This window comes from Bipolaris oryzae (assembly GCF_000523455.1).
Source record: "Bipolaris oryzae ATCC 44560 unplaced genomic scaffold scaffold_59, whole genome shotgun sequence".
NCBI lineage: Eukaryota > Fungi > Ascomycota > Dothideomycetes > Pleosporales > Pleosporaceae > Bipolaris > Bipolaris oryzae.
Window position 1 is genome coordinate 16,549 of NW_006911335.1, and position 21,957 is coordinate 38,505.

The 21,957-nt window shown below is 50.6% G+C and overlaps 9 protein-coding genes across 9 annotated transcripts; 3 read left to right on the forward strand and 6 right to left on the reverse strand.

Moving 5' to 3' along the window:
- Positions 1-639: 639 nt before the first annotated feature.
- Positions 640-1,287, forward strand: COCMIDRAFT_94553 (uncharacterized protein; the record flags this gene model as incomplete). The annotated part of the gene is made up of 1 exon (XM_007689486.1): positions 640-1,287. The coding sequence occupies one exon, from the start codon at positions 640-642 to the stop codon at positions 1,285-1,287; it is 648 nt and encodes a 215-aa protein (XP_007687676.1).
- A 2,296-nt stretch (positions 1,288-3,583) lies between these two features.
- COCMIDRAFT_5020 (uncharacterized protein) lies at positions 3,584-5,243 on the reverse strand (the record flags this gene model as incomplete). Its single annotated transcript, XM_007689462.1, has 2 exons — positions 3,584-3,895; positions 3,957-5,243. The coding sequence occupies 2 exons, from the start codon at positions 5,241-5,243 to the stop codon at positions 3,584-3,586; spliced, it is 1,599 nt and encodes a 532-aa protein (XP_007687652.1).
- Positions 5,244-6,435: 1,192 nt separating this feature from the next.
- COCMIDRAFT_26052 (uncharacterized protein) lies at positions 6,436-7,438 on the forward strand (the record flags this gene model as incomplete). The annotated part of the gene is made up of 4 exons (XM_007689469.1): positions 6,436-6,558; positions 6,628-6,687; positions 6,741-7,313; positions 7,379-7,438. The coding sequence occupies 4 exons, from the start codon at positions 6,436-6,438 to the stop codon at positions 7,436-7,438; spliced, it is 816 nt and encodes a 271-aa protein (XP_007687659.1).
- A 543-nt stretch (positions 7,439-7,981) lies between these two features.
- On the reverse strand, positions 7,982-8,704 carry COCMIDRAFT_5022 (uncharacterized protein; the record flags this gene model as incomplete). Its single annotated transcript, XM_007689463.1, has 1 exon — positions 7,982-8,704. One exon carries the CDS (start codon positions 8,702-8,704, stop codon positions 7,982-7,984), a length of 723 nt encoding a protein of 240 aa, XP_007687653.1.
- A 361-nt stretch (positions 8,705-9,065) lies between these two features.
- COCMIDRAFT_36489 (glycoside hydrolase family 31 protein) lies at positions 9,066-12,367 on the reverse strand (the record flags this gene model as incomplete). Its single annotated transcript, XM_007689474.1, has 3 exons — positions 9,066-10,948; positions 11,011-11,661; positions 11,758-12,367. 3 exons carry the CDS (start codon positions 12,365-12,367, stop codon positions 9,066-9,068), a joined length of 3,144 nt encoding a protein of 1,047 aa, XP_007687664.1.
- Positions 12,368-13,673: 1,306 nt separating this feature from the next.
- Positions 13,674-15,017, reverse strand: COCMIDRAFT_5024 (uncharacterized protein; the record flags this gene model as incomplete). Its single annotated transcript, XM_007689464.1, has 1 exon — positions 13,674-15,017. One exon carries the CDS (start codon positions 15,015-15,017, stop codon positions 13,674-13,676), a length of 1,344 nt encoding a protein of 447 aa, XP_007687654.1.
- Positions 15,018-15,206: 189 nt separating this feature from the next.
- Positions 15,207-15,383, reverse strand: COCMIDRAFT_94513 (uncharacterized protein; the record flags this gene model as incomplete). The annotated part of the gene is made up of 1 exon (XM_007689487.1): positions 15,207-15,383. A coding segment is annotated over one exon (177 nt), but the record flags the coding sequence as incomplete, so codon positions are not given.
- Positions 15,384-16,172: 789 nt separating this feature from the next.
- Positions 16,173-16,649, reverse strand: COCMIDRAFT_36491 (uncharacterized protein; the record flags this gene model as incomplete). The annotated part of the gene is made up of 2 exons (XM_007689475.1): positions 16,173-16,371; positions 16,483-16,649. The coding sequence occupies 2 exons, from the start codon at positions 16,647-16,649 to the stop codon at positions 16,173-16,175; spliced, it is 366 nt and encodes a 121-aa protein (XP_007687665.1).
- Positions 16,650-17,932: 1,283 nt separating this feature from the next.
- COCMIDRAFT_36492 (uncharacterized protein) lies at positions 17,933-19,683 on the forward strand (the record flags this gene model as incomplete). The annotated part of the gene is made up of 3 exons (XM_007689476.1): positions 17,933-18,152; positions 18,204-18,893; positions 18,944-19,683. 3 exons carry the CDS (start codon positions 17,933-17,935, stop codon positions 19,681-19,683), a joined length of 1,650 nt encoding a protein of 549 aa, XP_007687666.1.
- Between the last annotated feature and the right edge of the window lie 2,274 nt (positions 19,684-21,957).

Consider the following 21,957-nt stretch of genomic DNA (forward strand, 5'->3'; position numbering starts at 1 on the left):
TGTCGGCTGAGAGCGGCTCGGCTCGGCTGACGGCTTAGGTGACGTGGGCCGTCATAACTCCGCACTGGATGCCGGCATCCAACAGTAAAACCTCTAGCGACTTACGCACAATGATGCAAAGTATGCATACTGCTTCATGTATCTTTGTCTGGGAAAATGACATCATGTTCAGTTACATGCATCATCTATGCCTGCGCTCCTCTAACGCCCACTTGCTCCCTTACACACGTACTACTAGTGTAGTTGACAACATTCATCATTCCTAGATACCCAACCATCAACATCTCCGCCATGAGGCCGAGTATCGTCATATATGGCTCCGCTGCACATACCAGATGGTCTTGTTTTCTGTTGAATACTCTTCATGACCCTAACCCCGGGGGATGATAGTACTTAGGCACACCATGATCGTCAACTACCCGTCAGCCGAATCGGCTCCGAACACTCTGCCCCAAACTCCACCCTTAACTCCATCATGTCGTGCCTCACCAGAAGGCACCGTGTAAATAAAACGCGAGAATACACCCCGTGAATCATAAACAAATTTCTTTTTCACGTCCTATTGAAATCACACACGCCCACAACACCATCATTTCACAGTGTTTGTGTCACATCATTTTCCTCTAAGCACTTTTCATCATGGCTTCCTTTGCAACCACCAACACCGCCCTCATCTTGCTTGACATACAAAAAGGCATCATGATGGGCAATTTCCCAGACAAGACACCGGGATTCGTCAGCAAAGCAGCCAAGCTACTCGAGGCCGTGCGATCCGCCAACAAGTCTGGCAACAAAGCGCCCATTACCGTTGTACATGTAAAAGTTGCCTTTCGGCCCGGCCGACCAGAGCTCAACCCCGTGAGCAACATGGGCGAGCGACTCAAAAATGTTCCCGCCAACGTCTTTGTCGAGGGTGATCAGTCTGTGGCCCTCTTTGACGAGCTTACCCTTGCCCCCAAGGCAGACGGAGCCGACGCTGCTGGGCATGCAAGCCAAGACGACGTCTTCGTTACCAAGCGTCGTGTCTCTGCCTTGTCCGGCACAGACCTAGCCACTATCCTGCGCGGGCGCGGGGTGGGCCATCTCGTGCTGTGCGGCGTCGCTACTGCAGGCGCCGTGCTGTCAACCGTCCGCGAGGCTGCGGATCTGGATTACAAGCTTACCGTCCTCAAGGACCTTTGCTTGGACAAGGACGAAGATGTTCACAAGCTGCTAATGGAGAAAGTGTTCCCCGTGCAAGCCGAGGTAGTGGAAACAGACGAGTGGGTTACTCGAGGCTTTGCCTGAAGAGGTGAGAGGGCATGGTAGTCAGGCACGTACGTCGTGCGGTTTATATCTACCTAGCAAGCGATGCATGTATCTCATTGCACATTCTCTCCAAGAACTTTAGGGCAACAGTCAAAGATTTTGAATTATCATTTACACGCCACTACAGCTTAATCAAAGGGTACTATATAGAGAGAATTGGTCTATTACGTTTTTCCCATAGTATGTCCGATACTTTTAGGAAAAGAACGTAAAGTAGTCGAAGTAACTAGAGAAAAAAGATTAATGTACCCTCGAGTCGAGATAGAAAAAATTGTTAGTAGAAATGCGGTGTATCAGAACTATTAGATATAATCGTGAACTATCAAATGTTAAGCTTTTCGTGGCCGTTTCGATGAGGGAAACATTCGTCTTTCGGTTCAAGATGTAATAATGGTAATTGACGCATAGTGATAAAAGACTAAGAACGTCTAAATAATGAATCTTCTCGGCCGTAAAGCATTTATCCCTCCAACTGCAGCTTCGATTAGTTCCGTTTAGACACAATTTAAGAAGATTATTAGTGGGGAGGCTGATGATAAGAGACGCGCACTACATGACTCTGCGACACGGCAGTGTTCGCCCTACCCACCCAAAGTAATAAAAACTTTAGAAGCAGAGAAAGAAGAACATGGAAAAACCCCGCATTCAGTTGTGCAATAGTGCGTGCTAATATCCGTATAACACCAAGCTAGACCCTATGCTCAGCTTGTCATTGGTGCTCATCCCTCCCTAAGCAATTGTAGTTGTGACGGCATTTGCAGCTAGCCCATTGCGACATCAAGGGCTACCACAACAATGGCATGTTAAGTAAGCTCAAAAATACTTCAAAAGCATATATACAAACATTCCTCCTATATAGTCTAGTATGTACACATGCCAAACAGTACTACAGCAGAACACACGCCCAGCCTACAGTTGTCAATGCCAACAGCCAATTGACCCTATTTCACCGAGCAAAGAAGGTTTGCCTTGAGATCATCGCAATCGGCACATGGAACTCTCACCGCAGCGTCTGATGCAACTGATCGGAAAAATCCAAGCTGAGCCACTTGGGGAGACATCAAAGCCCATGCGTCGCGTTTTAGTCAGTAGAAATAGCACGAGTCGAGTCTCGGGATTTTGCGACCTCAAATGAGTAGCAATAGCCCGAATAGCACCGTAACCTAATCTGTATCTTCATCTGAGAGGAAAAATTCTGAAAGGATCAAAATCCGGCTAGAAGAAAGAAACTTGATGAGCTGTCACGTTGGTCTCAGCAATACATGCCACATAATCCGGGTGTGAAGAACGCGGAGGGGCGCTAAGCAATCTCAACAATAGTGAATCCAGTTCAAAACGTGTATACCACTATGAAATTAAGATGTAATTAATTTTACAACACTTAGTGATAGCTCCGCAACATCTACAATCAAAGCACAGCCTTGCAATAGCGCGATTTATGCCAAAAAAAAACCATGACTAGCCTCAACCACGGCGAGGATGCGGGATTTCTCACAGAAACATTTATCATTGCTTTCTCTATACCGCCTAAAAGGCTATATCTTCATGTATAAAAGCAAAGATCCTGTCCACTCTTCGTCACTCAACACTCAGAATCATGACTTGAACACTATACCTCACCTATATTACAACTCTCATAATAAAGACCTTCACGAAAGCTCAAAATGGTCCGCATCTCCCTCTTGGCCAGCTTCCTCGCCCTCCTTGTCACATCAGAGGCCTGCAACGGCTACTTTCAGTGCAAATACACCGATGGATCCCACTGCTGTGTACGTTTTGACCTCCCTTTTTTTTAAAAAAAAAACTCTTCATTAGTTTGCCAGAGTAACTACTAATACTCATTCCCAAATAGGTGATTCGAAGCAGCAAGGGACGAGATGCTTGCCCTTCGAAGTGCGATGGAGCCACTAATGGATGGCCGCCCGAGTGAATTAGCACGCTTGTTGGTAACAAGCGACTCTTGTATGTTATACTATTCTTTTTTCTTTTCTTCCCGACTCTTGGAAGACTGCGGGCTAATACATATGCTTTAGGTGCGAATAAGGGGCCGAGGAGCGGATAAAGTGGAGTAGCCGTCGATGGATTGAATGCGATGACGGGCATGTTGTAATCCATGGATTATGAATGATAATAAGTGTAGATTCTAATAAACCCCATGCCCGCTCGTGTGTTCGAACAGGTACATTGTGTTAGTTGTCGTATTTGTGAGAGACATGTATACCAACCAAGTGTACGGAATATGTATATTTCAGAATGTATCGTACATTTCCATGCTCTACATACAGCTCTGGCCTCCAGCGATGGAACCCCCCAAAGTAGCATTCCCCACCGCCCTTTGAGGGTAAGGACACAGCAGATTCGTCTTGTTGACAGTATTGACAGCATCCAAAGAATCAGGAGCGACACCTTGCTCGACCCATTTCACAAGCGCATCCATAACACCAAATGGCTGCCCACCGGCTCCTCCAGTACAATGGCTTAGCCCTGGAGCCTCGAATAGTCGGAAGAAATCGTGTACATCAGGCGAGATTTCTTTCACGGCGTCGTAGTAATGTCTCGTGTTGCGGAATGGGATACCGTTGTCAGCCTATTTCTCACATTAGTACTCGGACATTCAAAAAAATCTTCATGATATAGGCGAAACTCACCATTCCATGATACGTAATCATCTTCCCACCTGCGCGATGGAAATCCCGCAAGTCCGGATCACCAGTCCCGATTATCGAGTCGAACTCTCGAATGCCCTGGAGAAACACTTGTTCGTAGTCTTTTCTCGACATGGTCCTCGCATCGAATTTGGCGTCCTTTTTTACAAACAACCTGATCCAGTCGGTCCATGTCGTCCTCGGCACAGCGGTGCATGTTCCATTTGCCGAACAGGTCGTCTGCGCAGGACATTCTTCAGCGGTGAGATTGGTCTCGAAGCCGTGCGAATACCAGAGTTGGGAGCCGTCGCTTGCGCGAGCGCCACTCCATGCTGCTTCGGCGACCTTGGCTGCGGCTTCTGAAACGCTTACGGTGGACCCAGTAGCACCGGGACAGTCAATTGTCTTTCCGACCATGGAGTAAGGGTTGAACTGGCAAGCGTCTGGGTTCGAGATGAGTCCATCCAGGGCGCCATCGTGGCCGTCACAGGCTTTGATAGCAGCGGTAGTGAGTGCATCAAGCTCACATGGACGAGGGTATCTGCCCATCTCGCTCATGACCTGTTGTGGATAGTATGCTGAGATGAAGAGCTGCGAGTAGTATATCGCAGGTGCCGCAGCCGCGATACCATCATACAAGTCGGGATACCGTTGCGCAGCCATTATGCCCTGCCGTCCTCCTTGCGAACACCCGCTGAAATACGAATACTTTGGAACTGTGCCGTAAAAGTCCTTTATGATACTTTTCGCGGCCAGTGTGGCGTCGCTGATGGAAACAGATGCAAAGTTTTGGAGCGCATAGAGATTGACGTTTCCAGGGCTCAGCAATGCCCAGTCGTCAGCGATGTTTGATATTGGAACTCCAGCATCCGTAGCCACTGTCGCGTATCCTCCCGCTAGGCCTGCATACATGCGTTCGTCAATGACTGGGTGAAGGCCCGCTACCCACCCTCCGCCGCCGATACCTTGGAGGCGGTGATTCCAGGTCGGTTTTATAGGTAGGAAGATCTTAGTCGTAACCTTGTCGTTGGTGCCTGGGTGCGTATGGGTGATAGTGACGTTGCAGAACTGCAGATTTTGTGCATCGACATCGCCGGAGTTTGGATTGTTGGAGTACGGCACGAAGGTGGAGTGATTCTCAACTATGGAAGCCGCAATGCTTTGGAACTCTGCGCCATAGACACCAGGCAATGTGAAGGCGCTCGACTCGCAGTTCCTTACGATGGAGTCCATGGCGTGGAAGTTGATTTGTTGCGTATAGTCGTATTCGAGCGGAGGATGTGCTGCCATGGCTTTTATATCGTAAATTCGTTCTTTGTTCCTGTGGGGACCTCATCTTCACAGTCGTCTGTCACTCTAAGTATATGCGTTCACCGTTTCAGTGAATGGTGAACATGCCTTTTCACAATCAAAAGTAGATGAGTTGACATATACCTTTCATCTATTGTCTAAGTCAGATTGGCCAAAAGGACATAATCATGGTGATAAGGAGATGCAGCATGCCGTATGTGAATCAAGTGCTTACAAAACTGGCGCGCCTTTCTTGACTGCGAATCTGTTGTGGTAGTTGCCCAGGATGTTTCATTTGTTCTTTGTACATAAGACACTATATTTTAATGAAGTGGCGCATACTCCAAACATGTCGCTTGCACGCCTTACCATAATCCAATCCTGACTGTCAGGTCGTTGTACGGCTTTTCCATGACTTTCATAGTGGTATAGGTATTTCTTAAGCTTATCGTGAGATCATAGAGAGATTCAGTTTAGGCATAAGACGTCGGACGAGGTTTCGTGGCTGATGGCTAGCGGGGGACCGTTACGCGGGCCCGCTGCATAGTAACAGTAAGCAAGGACTTCGGGTACTTAGCAGTAATAGTACTAGTAGTAAGTACTACACGTGTAGACTAGTCTACTCCTACTTACCGGGAGCATCTATGCGAAAAGCCGGTAATTGTGAGGACGGGTGAAAAAGTACAAAACAGCAACGCCAAACACGGCTACTTCTTCATAAACGAGAAATGTTCCTTGCAAATATTGAGACGGCTTCGACTGTTGGATTCTTGTAGGAGGCGAGACTGCAGGGGGCCAAAATACAGCCGTGGCACGAACTAGCCCGTGGTGGGCAACTTGCTCAAACTGCCTCATGCATGCGCCTGGTTTCGCCCAGGAATACGCCTTCTCCTACGGCTCATTCCTGATGGGTAAATCCGCATACTGTAAATCCACATGTACAGCACCGCGTAGCATTAGCCTGCCACTAATGTGGACTTGATTGCCCGTCGTCGCCAATCCTACATCTAGCTGCCTGGTTGACGGGATTGCCTCTGCATCCTTCGGTTCCTGCAGCTAGGCTGAAGCTGGCGACAGGATGAGATGAGGGCATTTGTTACCAGATACAAAGTCATTGCAACCAAAATGTCCTCCTGGATCTTCCGTCATCCGCTCTCTACGCACATATGGGCCTCAGTAACATTGCTTGGTCATGACATTCACACAGCTCGTCAAGGCTCTTTGCCTCTGGTCTCTCCTCCTAGCACCTTTTACCCTCGGCCAGAATACCTCGGACCATGAGTTTAACAAGAACAGGACCCTGAGTATCGGCATTGTACGTCGTACACCACCTGTACCTCCTCTTCAAGTCTCAAAATCATTACGACTGACCTTTTTTTCCAAGATCATCTTCGATGGCTTTGAGCCCATCGAAGTCTGGGGACCGCTTGAATACCTAACATCCGTAAGTTATCCACCCATGTACAAGCTGCATCATCACTGACACTGCCCACAAAGCTCTCAGCCTTCTACAGTATGACCCTCTCCATCATCTCATACCAGAAAGGCACCGTCAGTGCGCGTCTCCAACCGCATCTGGGTGGTGATTTCAGCAGCACGCTCGGCGCAGAAACAGCAGTTACGCATACGTTTGCCGACGCCCCAGCTCTCGATGCCATTCTGGTTCCCGGTGGAACAGGCGTCATCAACGCTACCTTGAGCAACAGGACTGAGATTGAAGAGTTCCTTGTTCGTCGCGCCGGCCAGGCTGAATATATTCTCGGGCTTTCATTTGGAGTAACGCACCTGGCGCGGTCGGGTCTTCTTAACGGTAAACGCGCCACGACAAATAAGAGCGGGTATCAATGGATTATGGGCTATGGTCCAGAAGTTGAATGGGTCCCGCAGGCGCGGTGGGTTGTTGATGGCAAGTTCTGGACCGCTTCTGGCATGATGGCTAGCTTGGACATGACATATGCCTGGTTGTCCCACGTTTATGGGGCTGAAGGGGCGGTAAATCAGCAAACGAATGGTATCGAGTATGCTCCACATCTTGATTCTTCGTGGGACCCTTACGCTGTCGTTTTCAATGTCAGTCTAGACCAAGTTCCCTCCTGAAACCTATTTGTCTTGTGCTGATTGCTGATATCCCACAGGTTCCTGGTGCGAATGCGAGCAGGCCCTCCCAAGATTGTGTTGGACCCATTGGGACATGAGTGAATGGCACGATAATAAGTCAATCTCACATTTGGTACCTGGGCCTGAGGTCGTCGGGAAAACGCCAGTTTGCTAAGATCATATGGACACTTCACGCTCAGAAGAGCGAGCTGCGGCTTTTCATCTTTTGTGTCTCAATACTAGCTCCTCTGTCTCGCAATTCGATGAGAAAGATGACATGGTACAGCTTCCAAATTCTGAAGATCCGGTCGCCACTGCCATGCTTTCCCTGACAATGTCTTTAAAAAATCCATGATACAATTACACCGAGGGTTGACGCTTCGAAGCCCAAATACATAATATATCGAGCGCTCCTTCCTTCATAACGCCAAAGACATCTTCCACAAAATAAAAGCAGACGTATCTCTTGAAAAGCTCTAAGAAGACGGGGCGTACTGTTCCGTCATGTCGATATCTCCATACCCCCAGTCAGACCTTCGGTAGGTAGCCTTGCACAAAAGGGCAAGTTCGAAATCCAGTTTTTCAAAGCACCAGTAGTACCCTTTTCATCCTTTCTTTTCTCTTGCATACTTTGCTCCATGCTACGCAGCAGCCTTACTCCTAACCTCCAACTTCCTCGGTTTCTTCTTCTCTTTCACCGCACCACCATCCCCTCCTTCCCCTCCCTGCTCCTTCCTCCGCCTCTCAATCTCCTCCGCAGCCCGTCTCAAAGCCTCAGGATCCGGAATCCCATCTTCTTCCCCAGCCATCCTCTCCTCCATCTCTTCATCCACCTTCTTCTCGTCCTCCCCGTCCTCCCCCTCTTTCTTGCCATCCCCATCCTCCCCATCCTTTCCTTCCCCCTCCTTCTTCCCCCCAAGTTTTATCCACGGCCCATGTACACCCCCAACACCCGCTCCAACCAGCGTCCCGACCGCCGTCGTAGGAATCGTCGCCACAGTCCCGACCAACGTGCCCACAACTGTCCCCAGCCCAGCTCCAACAGCCATGCCAATCCCGCCACCCCCCATACTCCCCTGAAACGCCCCCGAACTCAGCATCCGCGCCTTCTTGCTATTGCCGTGGGCCTCGATTTCTTTCTCGTACGCATCGCGCAAGTACTTTTCGCGTTTGGCGGGGTCTTTGATGGTTTCGGCGGCGGCGCGGAGGGAAGAGGCAGTTTTGGCGGAGGCAAGGGCGGACTCGGCGCTCGCGGCGGCTTGTTTTAGCTTGTCTTCTGGACTGTCTGATTTGGCGGCGATGTTCTTGAGCTCATCTTCGGGGACAGAGGAAGGAGTCTGCTGGTTGAGCTTCTTGGGTGGCATCGTCAGGGGGAGGGCACCGCTGTTTGGGAAAGATTTTGTCGGGTGTATTGTGTGAGAATTAAATATATATCACAGAAATGCCATGGTGGGAACCGCATGTAAACTGGAAAGAGGTGTGCCATTATCTCAAGTGAGATGTCTGCTCTGACGTCATCCGTCACCCGTCACGTCTCCGCGGTTCAAAACTTGGAATACGCGTACTACTACGACAGCAAAACAAATACAATATCATCACATGAACTAGATCATAACTCGCTTTGGATGGATACATGGATAATGTTGTATTAAGTCTGCAGACCGAGCATCAACTATGAACATGCCATGGTCGCATTAATGTATGTGCTAACTACTTACTTATTGCTTATTCCCAAGTCAGTATCCAGTTGCCCTGCCAAGCTCCGGAACTTGTCAATTCATTGAGTCCCGTCAGCTTCAAAACGCTGCTAGTCTTGTTGTACTCAACATTGCTAGCATCGATCTCCTCACCATTCAGCTTGACGTGTTGGACCTCAGGAGCTCCCAACACTGTCACGTTGGCAAGTGCGTTGGTGTCCTCGAACTCGCCTTGAACATCAACCTCCAACTTTCCGCTCGTAGCAGCAAACGTAACATCCAGACACGACTCCGGCTCGATAGACTCACCATCATCAACGTATAGGTGACCAGATGCGGCGCCTTCGCTAGAGAGTGCGACAATGAGACCCCAGGAGTTCTGACGGGACTCGGTAGTCGTGTATCCAGGCTCTTGAATAGGCAAAACTGAACCTCCACGAATGTATACAGGGATGTGGCCCAAAGGTGCTGAGATAGTTGTGTTTACGCCAGCCTCAGCCTGGACACGCTCGCCAGAATACCAGTCAAACCATGTCTCGCCGTCAACAATACCAGGGAACACCCCCTTGACAGTATCAACTTGAGGCTCGAGGACAGGCGTAACGAGAATGTTTGGTCCTAGTAAAAACTGGGTATCCACACCAGCAAGTTGGGGCTCGTTGGGGAATTCCCATGCCAGCGCCCGCATCACAGTTGACCCCGTCTTGTGAGCGTCATTGAATAGCGTGTACATGTATGGCAACAGAGAGTAGCGGGTATGCATTGCGGTCCTTGAAGCAGAAGCCACAGCCTCCCATCGGTAGGGCTCTTGGGGAATGGCGGAGAGTACGTTGTGGTTGCGGTAGAAGGGGAAAAAGGCCGAAAGCTGCATCCATCGAGAGCAAAGCTCCATGTCAGTGTTTCCGTTGAATCCGCAAGTATCGACACCAAACATTGGAATGCCGAATAGGGAGAAAGAAAGTGCTTGAGGAATCGAAAAGAACATGTAGGCCCATCTGGAGGCGTTGTCGCCACCCCAATGACCAGCCCACTTGCCACTGCCAGCAAATGTAGAACGTCCAATAATAAAAGGCCGCTTTCTAGGGAACACCGAAAGGAGACCTTGGTAAGTAGCATTGATGATCTGGTGACCGAAGAGGTTGTGGACATCGTATTCTTCCACGCCATTCGCGTGGGTTGCATTGGGGCTGACAGCATGAACAGCAAGATCAGCGCCATCTTGGACGTGGTTGATGACATAAGGAGGGTAGTTGACGTTTCGCTCCCCAGCGGTAGGGGTTGAGCGGAAGTAGCTAGTCGAAGTAGAAGTCGCGTCGTCAGTCACCGTTGCCGTCGCAGTTTCCTTCCTGGACGCTTGAGCAGAAGCTGCTGCAGAAGCGGAAGCCGCCTCAGTGCCATTTGTGATGTTGAAGCTCTCCGGGTAATCATAGATGACGTTGTTCACTTCACCGGGAAGCGAGAATGGCGGATGAGCCGGGTTCAGGGTGACGTTGCCGGTACCGCAGGATCCGACGCAGAAAGAAGAGACTTCAGTCATGTCAACCCAGAAACCGCTATATGGCACCTCTTTGTACCACTCGACCATCTCCTTTACCCACCACGATACACCATTAGGCGATAACCAATCAGGGAAGACGGTATATCCAGGCCAAACAGCACCGATATATTGACTGCCATCTGGGTTGGACAAGAACACACCAGACTCATTGCCGCGCGTATACGTGTCATATGCATCGCTTGCGTTTTGTGGGTTGGGAATGTAAATGGCTGCATCAACGATTGGTACGAAATGTTGGTTGTTTCCATGCAGCCATCCAAAGAAGTCGGCTACTTCAGAGGGAGGGAAGCTGACGGGATCCAGTGTAAAGTCACGGTACTGGTCCATGTAGTCAATGTCAAGCCAGATAGTTTCTGCATGATGATTAGCAAGTGTGCAACTACACTCATCAGAAATGCGCTAGAGGTGGACTTGCCCATTGGGATGTTGAAAGCTCTCATGGTCTCAACGATTTCTCTAGTCTCGGTCCAGTTGCGGTAACCCCAACGGCATTGATGAAAGCCAAAAGTCCAGTATTGCTGCATTGCTGGCAGGCCGATAGCCGACTTTTGATACGCCTTGGTGACATCGGGCTGTGAAGGTCCATCGAAGAAGTACAAATCAATGGCACCTCCCAAGGTCCTCCAAGTCAGGTGATCAGGTTTCAGCACTATATCCATACCGTGGGTGTTGCGGTAATAAACGCCGTGAGAACGCGACTCGTAAGGCGAACCATTTGTTTTGACATCTTTCTTCTGACCGATCTCGGACTGCGTCAAGGGCTTAGTGCTCCGGTTCTGGCCCTTCTCAAAGTAGCGGGTCTCTAGGTAAAAAGGATGACTACCGTAGAGGTTGCGATCGATTGGATCACCTACGTCAGCAGCGTAGATGGTCGCAGTGAAGTTGTTGTTGAGACGAAGACCGTGAATTCGCTCGCCCAGACCGTAGAGGTTGTAGTCCTCTGGAAGGCTGTTTATAAACTCAACAAACTGATTTTCGTAAATGAGTTTGGTGCCTTGGGTTGTGAAGATGACGTCTCCAGTCGAGGAGCGCTCGACATTGAACCAAAATGATGGCTCGTTTCCCCCTGCATACTTGTCAGCTCATTTTCTTGACCAATGGCAATACTGTATTAATGAAATCAACGGTGCCAAAATGGTGGAACAAATTCCAAGTAACTCACAGGTGAACTTGAGGTCGGTCTGCTCGGATGATTCCTCGACCTGAGGACGCGGAATGAGATCTTCGGGGACGATCCAATGCGATTGGTTGTTTGCATCAGTGTACTTGGGTACGATATTGACTGACAGCCTCCCCTTTGCTTGGTACTCGACTTTCAAGTCTAGCTCCTGGATATCGGTGCCGTAAACATTGCATGGCTTTCCAGCTAAGGTCAACGTGGCGGTGAGGCCGCGATCGCTCTGCTGAAGGTTTGATGCTGTGTAACCAGGGCAAACATCTTGCGCATCAACGGCCTGAGCATCATAGATGTTGGGAATCTGTTGAACGCCCTTGTCCGCAGATGGGGGAATGGTAAAGACGGGGTTGAAGTAGGTGGGCGTGCCAGCCAGGGTGGTGCTCCATCCACCATTCGAAGAAGTGGTGGGCGCTTGGCCAGCTGTGAGTGCGAGAAGAGAGGACAGCACGGCAGAAGCTTGGGCGAAGCTTGTGTGCGTCATGATTGCGGTGCTGAGCCGGTCAAGAGCTGCCTGAAGATTCCCAGTGCCCCATGGTGGCCATCTCGTCTCTTTATAGTCATCGCTATTTGGTCGGTGAAGGATCTGCTGAGCCATAAAGAGCTACTATGTATCAATCAAGCATAGAGCAATTCTCTACAATGAGGTAGTCTGGAGTGACGATGGACAACATGGGAATGCAAGCCGGGCACAAGGGCATGGGGCTTGCATAAGTAAGGCGCGTGCGGGGAAAAACATGGAGTACCGCCCCGACATTGAACGAATGGGAATCCACCGGGGCGTGGTTTATCCGCGGAGACAGCACAAATGCGGACATGGGAATTACCTCTGCGAGTGTAACATGACGCAACGCCTATGGTATTGAGAAGCTTCCGGGTAAGAAGCTTGTAGCGGGTGGCTGGGTGTGAAGAAGCGACCTCGCAGGCTCATTGGTGAATATGCGCAGCACCTGCTTAATGTGGCATACATAGCTGAAAGCCCAGGACGCCACTCAAATAAACACATACCTAATGTATACGTTGAGGTAAAAGGACATGGGTGGCAGAGTACTGTGCATTTGCCTTTTTTTTTTGAAAGTGTCTCTAAAGATCTAGAATGCTTTGTCGATAGGTTGTAACTAAGTCTTGTCCCGATGCCGAGGACTCACGTGACGTGCGCATGTAGAATTCCAATACGAAGTGCATCTTGCAACCCCCACAGCATCGCGTCTTCTAGAATACAAGTACGCATAGGTGGAGCCTTCGGAAGAATTATCGGTACAGCCATCGTTCCCGTTTGCATCGCACCACCACCACCACCACCACCATGACAGCCCACCCTTCTCTAGTCGGATTCCCCAATACGGTGTACTGTGGGGTATCGTATCGCTTCCCCGCATCAGGGCCTCCTAGTGTCCCAAGTGCAAAGCTTAGAGAGCTTGTCACACAGCACGTCGTCGAGACACTTCTGCACCAAAGAGAGTATATGTATTGCATTGAAAAAATTATTTCTTTATTCGTTTTGGGTATTATTATGATTACATAAGTGTGCGTGGGCACGGATTATTGAATGTTCTACAACAGGGGGTGTGCTTTGCGTATGTATGATCCCTGGTCTGAACGCGCGCCTGGGGCACAAGGTATACTTTTCAGCGTCCTTGCGACCCGCATCCTTCCCGCACCACGACACTCTCCCCGTGCCCTCGTTGGTCCAAAGTCGGACACAAAAGCGCGCGGCATTGCGCATGCCTTAGACGCGCTCGGGAGATAACCGTTTCCGCTCTCAAGGTAGCTGGGCAATGTCGCGGCGGTAGGGTAATGCCTGAGGTTCATCAACCAACAAGGCCGGCTGGGGTCTTCTTACGGACCGTGAAGAATAGAGGGACAGAACCTAGCGTGTGTTTGCGCTCGGTATACTTGCTAGTTCAGGCTAAAGGTGAATAGCTCGTTGGTCTGTTGTCTTCGTTCCCTCGACGGAAAGTCAAAAATCGGGTAAGGCCCCCCTCGTCGGCAAGGTAAAGTCCCTCAGCAGGGAGCCAGCTTCTAGATTCACGTGTCTTGTGACTCGCAGTACTCATTGCCGATGTTCGTGATGAACTCTTTGCTTGTGTATTTTGTTTTTGTACATGTTGTTGTTGCGGTGGTGGTTTTGATTGTGATGATTGCCGGGGTGGCGGGGTATAAACAGTTGGTGATAAACGAAAGTTGGGGCTCGTGGGGCTGAACATGGCCGCCGAGCTTGGATGTAAATACGTGCCGGGTGCAATAGAAGATGCGCCGGGCGAAGAAGGCTCTGGTAACACGCCTAGGTCCATGGTTCTGGGCGTACTCTGAGGGAAAAGTGAAAGCGTCTTAGGAAACTTGGTCTGTGTGGGTGTTCGTGCACCATTTCCATTTGACGGTTCCTCAATGATGTCCTGGTACCAGTCGTATGAACGGAAGCTAAAGCTTGGGCTTGGGGGTGGAAGATCCGGTAAGGAGAGTTGGCGCGCTTTGCTGTCCGAGCTTGTAAACGTCTTGACGACAGGGCTTAATGGCTCTGGGCCGCCGTTTGGACCCCTATCTGACAATGGGACAGCGTCATTCTGCTGTTCCTTCTTCGGATACTGCCCGAGCTCGTACTCGGAACTTTGGAATCCAGGAGCAGGTGCTCTTGAAATCGCAATGGGCGGGGGGGCATTGGCAACAGGTGGAATATATTCTTCGAACTTGTACCGCGGTGCGCGATCACGCGGCGTTGCACTGCCGCGTGGAGTATCGTTGCCCCTCATCGGGCTCACAGCTTGCATCATATCTTCGTCCATGATCATGCTCTTGTTGATACTGACGTTAAGCGCGTAGATCTTGGTCTCCTTTGGTATGGGCGGAAGTGGAAGTTGTGGAAGGGGAAGGAGTGGTAGCGCTTTTCGGTCCATTGACCCATGTCTGCTGCCGGCAACCTCCTTGATCTCCTGAGGCGCTACGACCCTGGCGAAAAGTCCCGGATTCATAGCACTCTGAGAGTTGAAGGGTGGATATTGGGGACTATTCGGCATTGACGCCACCAAGGTCTTTTGATCTGTCGCATCGGAGGTGGTTCTGCTACGAGATTGTATGGGCGCTTCAATTGACTGGTTGCGGGGCCTTTGTGCCCGACGTTTCAATATCCAGACTGTAATTCCTGTTAATAACATTAAGAGGGCAACAAGTCCTGTCCCCATTCCAATAGCGGAGCCAGTGGTCAGCCGCGAGGTGGAATCAGCTCCCCCAAATGGAGCTGCACTGTCCATGGTGATACATCTCTCATTGGAGCATATCTTGTCCTTTGCGCAATCACTGTTCGTGGAACATGTTGCGATGGCTGGGGTGTTGGTGTAGAGAGAACTAGATGGAAATAAAGCTTCTGTAGGGCTGGGACTCTGGTCATCCGTTTCAAGTTGGCTGGTGGCGATTTCGGATGCTAAGTTGCTTTGCGACGTGCTTGTTGGCGATGAAGACGGTGTAGGTGTAGTGAATGTGGTGGATGTGGTGGATATGGATGTGGATGGTCCTGGTCTTGGTGTTGAGATGGTGCTAGATGTAGCAAAACTTCTTCGCGTTGAAGTGGGCGTAGTAGTCGATTGTCGTGTTCGACTGGTAACGAGTGTGGTAGACATTACTATTAAAGGAGGGAACAAAAAAGGATATACACTGTGTAAATGAATGGGGCGCCACGCCAATACTTCCGTTAGATACGGTTGGTATGAAAGCGTCTTTATGTCAAGAACATTGATGTCGGAAAAGCAAGGCCATGAACGAATGTAATCTTGGACGGGATCGCTGTGCACGTAGGGACGAAGATCCTCAGTCGAAGGAGGCCTTTGCGACGCAGACCGCTATGCAGGGCGACGCGGGTTAGTCCATATCTTGTAGGGTCCGGCGAGAGAGACTAAAGTTTATTGATGATTAGCGCACGGTGCTTAGGCCCACCTCCGGTTGGTGTCTGAAGATCCCTAGTGTTTGAACCAACGTCGCACTCGTCAAACCTTCTAACCCCCAATTTTGCTTTCCCCATGACCTAGGGCAGACAATGGCAAAGGACAAGAATTCAGTTGTTGTTTTTTCTTGATCTTGAGAACAATGTAACCCTTCCGGCTAGTTTGCGATGACTTGTCTTATCTGTAAATGATGCCATTGTTGGCTGTTTCCTCTGGCTAAATGCGGCTCTACGCAACTGCCGCCACAACGCTACAGAACTTGAGTCATGGAATTGACGGCTACCCCTCCGAATGCGGCACCCATGTTGTTTCAGGGGGACGGAAAGGTACACGATCGTACTATTTTCTGCCTACAAGCCACTCGACATTCTGTTTATGGCTCAGGAACGGGCGAAAAACTGGATACCAGTTTATAACCGTCTCATCCATGGTAGCGAGGCTGCGTCGTTTATTGGAGATTGAGTCTTCCTAACTGGAGAGCACTCTTAGCGTCGTTGAAAGCTCAAACTCGACCAATCTCATCCGATCGATGGCAGGATGTGAACAAGGTGCAGCTGGATCTAATCGTCTCCTTGCAAAGTGGCCAGTCTGCAGAGTTGAGAATTCAAATATGCGCATTAAGCGAAGGTCGCAGAAGCTTTTGCTTCCACGGCGAGAGCTACGGGTTCTCAAGGTGTGTAGTGCTGAGCTCCGTGTAAGGCCCCCGCCCGTCTGTGGTCGTTTCAAAAGACGCACCGGTCTGCGGAGAATAGAAGACGACGATTAGGTCGAAAAAAACTTCATGTCAGCGTAGACAATGTTGCATGAGTAAGCACTGTTGCGACCAAGTGTGGTTCTGAGGTGGGTAGCGTCAAGAACAAGGTTGCGTCTGTGCTGGTAAGTGATCACGCCTCGGAAGTTCAGAGTGTCTGTGCAATTGACGAGCTGTGGTAGTCGTGTGATCATTGATGTGATCAGAATTCGGTTCGCTTGCCCTCTTCCCACTGTTACAGTCCCCGAGGGATGTGCCTCGGTGAACAAGCGCGCTAGGCGTAAAGTATGGATACACTGGCGACGCTGGCTACAATAGCTACGCTAGAGGCAGGATTAATGTTATCACCGTTGGGTACTGCTACTTGCCTGTATCTACAACACCAAGTCCCAATGTGAATCGGCGATCGATGAACAGAATTACAAAAGAAGTCTGAAGCACTACCTTTCATAAGTTCAAGTTCGAAGGGTGGCATTGCTTTCCAGTAAGACTCGGGTGGTGGTGGGGTGGAATGATAAAACACATAGAGTGCATTAGATCCAATAGCGATTATTGCTTTATTGTCTGAGGTGAAGGACTGATCGCAGCATAGAAAGAGTATAGCGAGTGAAGAAAAGAAACGGGTGCGGCTGAACCTAGTGGTTTAGCCGGAGAATTTCTTTTGCACGTGGAATGCGTGAGGGTGTGATGGTGTTTCGTAAGACGGCGAGGTGTCGGAAAACAACCAGTGACCATCGTCCCGACACCATTTTCCGTGGTCCTAAGAGCAAGAGCCTCAATGACAAATATAGGAAAAATAACTGGCCTTGACTATCCAAGCCACGCGATCAGAGGCAAGGCTGTTGGCTCTCACCGCGCTAGCCCCTTGCATATCTTCCATTTCGATACTCCTTCTTTTTTGTTCTTTTTTTTCTAACCCGGCACCCTATCTTCAAAAGTTCAAAAGCCGCGGAACACCGATTGAAGAGCAGGTTAAGGAAGCCTGCCGAAAAGCCTGCCGAAAAGCGATAATCGATAATGCAATAAAGAGCGTGATGTGGAGAGGAGATCACCCCACAGCCACCCGGCGCAGACGGGCTCTGGCGCTACTACGAGAAGCGAAACCATTCAGCCATGGCCAGTTAGGTACCCGAATGTACATACGTATGAGCCTCTTGCCAAGAACCCGACTGTTGAGCTTCTGAACGCGAATGAGGGTGAATGGAGTCTTGGAGCGGGGTAACGAGTACTGAGAGCCCCCTGCTACACCTGCTTAGCGCATCGTATTCGGTGACATCATGAATAATATGCTCCCCGCTATTGGTCTAAATGCTCCCGACGTGTCGCCATGGACAACACTCTCACCTCCAACATCATCTAGATATAGCCGTTGATGCAGTTATTCCGGGCACTGCAGCCTCTACGAACCTCACTCAGACTTCACTTCACCCCAACGTCCCGGTTACAAAGATCCACGTTCACGTCATCAACCGCAGCGATGGCGCAAGAGTTCAAGCTCAAGGATGTCACTTCCCTACAGATGAAGAATGGAGAGAAGAAAGAAGCCGAGGTCGAGGGTGTTGAGGGTGGAAAGGTGCTCCTGTTGAAGGTCCAGGATCAAGTTCATGCCACCAGCCCGAATTGCACGCACTACGGAGCTCCATTGGTCAAGGGCGTATTGACGCCTGAAGGCCGTCTTACATGCCCATGGCACGGGGGTAGGTGGCTACTGCTGCGAATCCTATACGAGTAGAGCTAACACGAGACAGCTTGCTTCAAGGTTTCGACCGGAGACGTTGAAGATGCGCCTGCCCTCGACCCAATTGACAAGTACGAAGTAATCGAGAAGGATGGTGCTGTGTACGTTAAGACTACGGAAGAGGCACTAAAGGCAAAACGGAGACATTTGAACATCAAGTGCTCGTCGGTCAGCGACGACAAGGTACTTGTCATTGGCGGTGGTTCCGGTACACTGGGTGCCATTGAGGGTCTTCGAGGTGGAGGCTACACTGGCAAGATTACCGTCATCTCAAAGGAAGGCTACCAGCCCATTGACCGAACCAAGCTGTCCAAAGCACTACTGGCCGATATCTCAAAACTCGCGTGGAGACAAAAGGATTTCTACAAGGATGGATCCATTGACATTATTGAAGACGAAGCGCAGAACATCGACTTTTCTGGCAAGAAGGTATCGACAAAGTCTGGAAAAGAATACGAGTACACCAAGCTTGTGTTGGCAACTGGAGGCACGCCGAGGTGGCTCCCGCTTGAAGGGCTCAAGGGTGATTTGGGCAACGTCTTCCTTCTCCGGACTCTACCAGACGTGCAAAATATCCTCAAGGCCGTTGGAGACAATGGAAAGAAGATTGTCGTGATTGGCAGCTCGTTCATCGGTATGGAGGTTGGCAACTGCCTGGCAGGCATGAAGAATGATGTTACCATTATTGGAATGGAAGAAGGCAAGTAATGTAGGCATCTAGTCTTGTGCGATATACTGACAAGAGGGTAGTGCCAATGGAGCGAGTAATGGGCAAGAAAGTGGGCGCAATCTTCCAGGGCCTGCTTGAGAAGAACGGTGTGAAGTTCAAGTTGAGTGCGGGCGTGGACAAGGCAACTCCGTCAGAGGCGGATACATCCAAAGTGGGGGCAGTACATCTCAAGGACGGCACCGTATTGGAGGCGGACTTGGTGATTGAGGGAGTGGGTGTTGCGCCGGCTACCGAGTACCTGAAGGACAACTCGAGCATCACGCTTTTGAAGGACGGATCCCTGAAGACGGACGAGTCATTTGCGGTCGAGGGACTGAGTGGCGTGTACGCGATTGGCGACATTGCAACGTACCCTTACCATGGACCTGGTGGTAACGGGGCACCGGTGCGCATCGAGCACTGGAACGTGGCGCAAAACGCGGGTCGATCAGTGGCCAACACGATCAACAACCCGGGAAGCAAGCCCAAGCCGTTTATTCCAGTGTTTTGGTCGGCACTTGGTTCTCAGCTGCGGTACTGCGGTAACACGATGGCGGGCGGGTACGATGATGTGGTGGTGCAGGGAGAGTTGGAGAAGCCCTCGTTTGTTGCCTACTACACCAAAGGAGAGACTGTTGTGGCGGTGGCATCCATGATGAAGGACCCGTACATGACACAGGCGGCCGAATTGATGAGGAGGAACAAGATGCCGAGCAAGAGCGAATTGCAGAAGGGGGTTGATATTCTCGAGGTTAGTCTTCCCAGTGAGGTGAAGATTTAGATGGGGTGGGGGAGGCTAGTGTTGATAGGGGTGGGATGAATCAAGTGATTGAGCTTGCAGAGCACGAGTGTGTAGCGGAATCAAGTATTTGAGATTACAGAGAAATATTTAGTGTGTTGTGGAATCGAGTGGTCCAGGGTATGGGTGGGTTGTTGTAGATTAAGTGCGAAGGGGAAAGTGAAATGACGTCTGATGCTCGAATCCGGGGCAAGATGTTTCACAGGGTGGGGGGTAAAACCATGCACAAGAAGGAAATAGTACTCAGGTCTGGGGCGGAGAGAGAGCGGAAATGGGGGGGGGGCGATGAGAAAGAGGAAATGAGAAGCCGTGATGGGATTTTGGGGTGGTGACGTCGAGGGCCAGCGGCAGGAGCCTCGTGTTGGACCAAGCGACAAGGGAAAGGTTGCAGTTGGGAATGGCGCAAAAAGGTCGAGCAACGGTGGGAGCGGGAAGGTGGGTCTCTCTCTCTCTTTCTCTCTCGCTCGCTATGGCAAGGGCGATCGAGAGCGCGCGCGCCAGCAAACCTCATTTCCGAGGACGGGCCTAAACGGGTATGGATGTAGTCAGTATGTTGCTAGGAAGCGCTGCATTCGCTCATTATCCACGGCATATGTTACATGGGTGGGGATGTTATTTGTAAATATGGAAATTGATCCAGTCGATGGATGTGGTACACAAAAGGGCAAGATGCAGGGAGGCGCCGTGCACCGTGGGCAAAGAGTCAGTTGAGTAGTGCGGGATTGGGGGTCGGTTTGTCCTGCATTGGGTGGATGGCACTAGCATGCAGGGCGCTTCGTCGCTCGCTTGGGGCGTGGGCTGAGACACGGTGACAGGCGTGTCATTGTGTGGATGATTGCTAGTAAGTATGTCACCCAGTTCCGTCATCTGTGTGTCTGTCCTGTCTGTTTGGCTGTTGGCGGTTGTAAGAGAGTGCACACACAGTAAATGTCACAGCAGAGGAGAGCCAGGCAGCGATAATCATCACATGAGCCTCAGGCACCTCGTTTAGGGCTGAATGATGCGACTGTCCTAGCACAGGTTACACTACATTACTTACTGCAGTTCTCTACTCTACAGACAGCATCATCATTATCATCATCGGCATCATCATCATCATCACCACCGCCACCAAAGCGTGGTGGGAGCCCCGATTCCGAGGCAGGTCATGTGACTCGCGCGGCGGCAGGCTGTTTGTTATTGTTATTGTTGATGTTGAAATGCGTGTTTTTTTCGCGAGAGTTTGCTTTTGCGGCCCCGACTCAAAATGCTTCCCCTCGGACATGGACACCAAAAAGAAACGAAATGGGGGCCCAACGGTCAGCAGCCAACCACGGATGCATGTGCGAGGGAGCAGATAGGCGTCGGTCAGATGGATGCAAAGGGAGAATGGGTGGCCGGATGAAATGCAACATCTTGCAAGCGGCAGGTCGAGACAAGGGACATTGGAGGCCTTCAAAGGTGCAGGAGCAGGAGCTGAGGGCGGAGGGCTATATCCATGGAGAATGGCAGCTACGCCGAAGGGGTGGCAGTTCGCGACTAGGCCGACGATGGCGGGCGGGCGAGCGCATAACGGGCAATTTACGCGTGCCGGGGTGGGTGGATGAAACAAGCCATGGGACCCCCCGGTACTGGCCACATCCGACCAGTATGGCCATGAGAGGAAATAGGTACACTGTGGGCCACCATGGCGCCGGCCAGCAACAGTAGTAGTAGTAGCAGTAGCAGCAGCAGCCGCCGCTGGCCCTGGGGCGTATCGAGGGCGTGGATGGATGGATGGATGGATGGATGGATGGATGGATGGCGCTTGGAGAATGAGAGAGAGAGGGAAACAGATGTGTCTGTGGACAAGGTACTTGGGTTTCGTGGGTGGATGCTATGACTATGTACTAACGTATGTATAGAACTGCATGTGTATACACATGTACAGGTACAGGTACGGGTACAGGTACAGGTACATTGTACATGGTATATGCGTACAGGTAAGTACTTAGTGTATACATGGGATGATATACATGTTCGGTCCTGTGCAGTCCAGTGCAGTAAGTAGAGTACATACATCCACACTAAGTATACTACCATGTACACTACTTACAGCATGTCCATGGACGGGATATTGCTGCGCACCCAGAACAGCCATCGTCGATTCCCGTCTTCATTCATTCATTGAGTAGCAGCATCTAGCAGCCCAGCAGCCCAGCAGCCCACCCGCCGATGCTTTTGGCGGGCTGGTTTGATGAGGGCCCCCTGTCAATGATGTGCATCTGCGGTGCCTCC